Raw genomic sequence first — 3397 nt, 5'->3', positions numbered from 1 at the left:
CATATGAAAGAAATAGTGGTAGAATCTAGGCATAAAGGTGTTAAACTAGTAAGGACCTACTGTATAACACAGAAAACTCTACTCACTAGTCTGTAATGACCTATATGGGAAAGAATCTAAAAAAGAGTGGATATATGTATATGTATAACTGATTCACGTTGCTGTACACCTGAAACTAACACAACGTTGTAAATTAACTATACGCCAATAAAAATTAATTAAAAAATAAAAAGGTGTTAAGGGAATAACCAAGAGATTGTTGCATTTGCTCCAGAAAATGGCAGGTTCACTTTGCTGTACACCTGAAACTAACACAACGTTGTAAATTAACTATACGCCAATAAAAATTAATTAAAAAATAAAAAGGTGTTAAGGGAATAACCAAGAGATTGTTGCATTTGCTCCAGAAAATGGCAGGGACCTGCTCGGCAGCCTATTGCCACACTGAATACCTGTTATTGATCTTTAGGAGACTTTGCCTCACCTTGCAGTGTGGTGTGATTTAATGTGTGATTTTATATAAAGGGACAAATTTAATGCAAACTCGGGCCTTTCCCATTCAATCTCAAGTTCTAGAGATTAAAAAATATATAATACCACAAAATGGCTCCCATAACTGCATTACAGATCACTTCTTTTTTTCTCCCCCCCTTAGGGATAAAGACGACTGCACATTAGTGGGCCCGCCTCTAAGTCCTTTTTATAAAAGGTTAATTTAGAAAGACTGCTTCCTGAGACGCCCACCCAGACATTTCTTGGTACATTATTTTTTTTTAAATGCTCCAATTTCTCTCACTTAGAGAAAGGTCTTTCCTCTTCAAATCTTTCAGGTTTTTGTGGGATCTTATTTCCCCAACCAGGGATCGAACACGTGACCCCTGCAGTGGAAGCCTAAAGTCTTAACCACTGGACGGCCAGGGAAGTTGCATTAGGTGTTACTCTGGGAGAAGAAGCTGCCAAGGGCCTGATTTTGGTGGGGAGGGACCCACCTGGGGCAGTGCGGTGGACGTCAGTAGGGAGCCGCGGGCCTGGCTCTATTTATGAAAGGAACTAGAGGCCGAAGTCCAGGAAGGTGTGCAGGGAGAGAGCGGCCCGGTCCCTGGGGCCCTCCCCCGCCCGTGATCTCCAGGCTCCCCTGCCCTTTGAGCCCGGGGCGTCTCGGGCGCTGGCACACTCGCCCCGGCCGCTGCGGGGACCAGGGGAGCGGGCGGAATGCTGCGGCTGCTGGCGTCCGGCTGCGCCCGGGGCCTGGGGGGCGGCGGGGGCGCGCGGGGGCTGGTTCCCGGCGGCCTCGCGCGTCCTGCCGCGGGGCTCTGCGACCCCGGCAGCAGCCAGAGCCGCCAGGCCTCCGACGCCCCCCGGAACCAACCTCCCAGCTCCGAGTTCGTGGCCCGGTCGGTGGGCATCTGCTCCATGATGCGGCTGCCCGTGCAGGCCTCCCCCGAGGGGCTGGATGCCGCCTTCATCGGGGTGCCGCTGGACATTGGAACCTCCAACCGGCCCGGGGCGAGGTAAGCCCCGAAGGACTCGGGGACACGTGTTGGGACAGCCTGGCGGCCACTGCGCACACAAAACTCATGGAGAGGCGCCTTCCCTCACCCAGGGTCGAGTTGGAAGCCAGTGCCTGGCTCCAAAGTGCCCCTAATCCTTTGAGAGACAGCTGATTTCCCTCAAGCAACCCTGAGGGCTCAGCCGTGTCATCCATTGGTAAAGAAAGGGGGTTCAAGGACTGAGCCTTCTCCCTGCCCCATTCCCTGGCCTAGCTGGATGGTGGCTGTGGGTACCCTGGTTTACAGAAGCAGGGGACATTAAGTTTGAGAACAGAAGCTGGTTGCCCCTTCCCCAAACCTCTAGATGTCACCTGACTCAAGAATTCGCTCCAAATAAGGCAATTTTTTCTTCTTTTTTCGGTCGCGCAGCCTGCGGGATCTTAGTTCCCCCACCGGGGATCACCGCCTGCCCCCTGCAGTGGAAATGCGGAGTCTTAACCACTAAACCGCCAGGGAAGTCCCCCAAATAAGGCAGTTTTCCTAAGATCAAGTTAAAGGAAGTAAAATCGATTTTTCTAATTATTGAACATCAGCTATTTACGATTCCGCAGCAGCAGTTTAGGAAATTGAGGCTCAGGGAGATTAAGAAATTATCTAATGCCATTTAGTAAATTGGTGGTTGGTGGGCTTCTAAGTCTGTACCTTTAATCTCTTCACTATATAGGCTAGATCAGTGGTCCTCGACATGTGTGTGACTTTTCCCCCCCAGGGGACATTTGGCAGAGTCTGGAGGCATTTTTGGTTATCACAACATGGGGGAAGGGGTGCTACTGGCATCTAGTGGGTAAAGACCAGGGTTGCTGCTAAACAGCCTGCAATGTATAGGATGACCCCTACCCCCTGCAGCAAAGATTCAGCCAGCCCCAGCACAGAGCCTGGGAAGCCCCGGCCTAGGCAGAGCCTCTAAAGCCCACCTTTAGGGATGGCTCACAGGCTGATTCTTTCTCCTCCAGATTTGGACCCCGACGGATCCGCGAAGAATCAGTGCTGCTTCGGACAGCCAACCCTAGCACAGGAGCCCTCCCCTTCCAGTCCCTCATGGTTGCAGACCTAGGCGATGTGAATGTCAATCTTTACAACCTTCAGGACAGCTGCCGCCTAATTCGAGAGGCCTATCAGAAAATTGTAGCAGCTGGCTGTATTCCTCTGACCTTGGGTAATGGCATCTGCAAGGGAGAGGGTAGTTCTCTGAGCTCAGGGTCTATTTATCATGAGCTGGAGTACAGTTACTTCTCCAGGGTGAGCCACTGTCAATATGGAGACAGTAGGAAAGGGAACATTTTTAGTTCATTAATTTTAACCCCTGGGGAGAGGATATTTACATTTTTGGACGAATGTGACTGACAGGGATGGACCAGGGTGAAGCAAGTGAGGCATTCACCTTGGTGCAAAATTTAAGGGGTGCCAAAAAGTCAGCAATACATATTACTGATTTCCCTTTTTGCCTTAGGTTCCAATATGGCTCAGAACAGCACAGTTGCTGATCCTATCTTTATTTAAAGTTTATCATGGGGGACTTCCCTGGTGGCGCAGTGGTTAAGAATCCGCCTGCCAATGCAGGGGACGTGGGTTCGAGCCCTGGTCTGGGAAGATCCCACATGCCGCGGAGCAACTAAACCCGTGCACCACAACTACTGAGCCTGCGCTCTAGAGCCCGCATACCACATCTACTGAGCCCACATGCTGCAACTACTGCAGCCCGCATGCCTAGAGCCCGTGCTCCGCAACAAGAGAAGCCACCGCAATGAGAAGCCCGCGCTACTTTATTTATTTATTTATTTTTCTTTTTTATAAATTTTTTTTTTTTTTTTTTTTTTTTTTGGCTGCGTTGGGTCTTCGTTGCTGCG

The 3397-nt window shown here is 50.5% G+C and overlaps 1 protein-coding gene across 3 annotated transcripts in view; it reads left to right on the top strand.

Annotated features, from left to right (window-relative positions):
* The first annotated feature begins 291 nt into the window (after window positions 1-291).
* The window catches only part of AGMAT (agmatinase (putative)), a 9749-nt gene continuing 6643 nt past the window's right edge, over window positions 292-3397 (top strand). For all 3 annotated transcript variants that reach the window (XM_024125220.3, XM_055083759.1, XM_028487816.2), the window contains exons 1-2: window positions 292-1511; window positions 2504-2706. In XM_024125220.3, the coding sequence (XP_023980988.1) occupies window positions 1213-1511; window positions 2504-2706 (502 nt within the window). In that variant the 5' untranslated portion in view covers window positions 292-1212. The remainder of the gene's footprint in view (window positions 1512-2503; window positions 2707-3397) is intronic.

The sequence above is a fragment of the Physeter macrocephalus genome, chromosome 3, assembly GCF_002837175.3.
Source record: "Physeter macrocephalus isolate SW-GA chromosome 3, ASM283717v5, whole genome shotgun sequence".
In the NCBI taxonomy this organism is placed as follows: domain Eukaryota; kingdom Metazoa; phylum Chordata; class Mammalia; order Artiodactyla; family Physeteridae; genus Physeter; species Physeter macrocephalus.
This window is presented reverse-complemented; position numbering and strand designations above follow the sequence as displayed.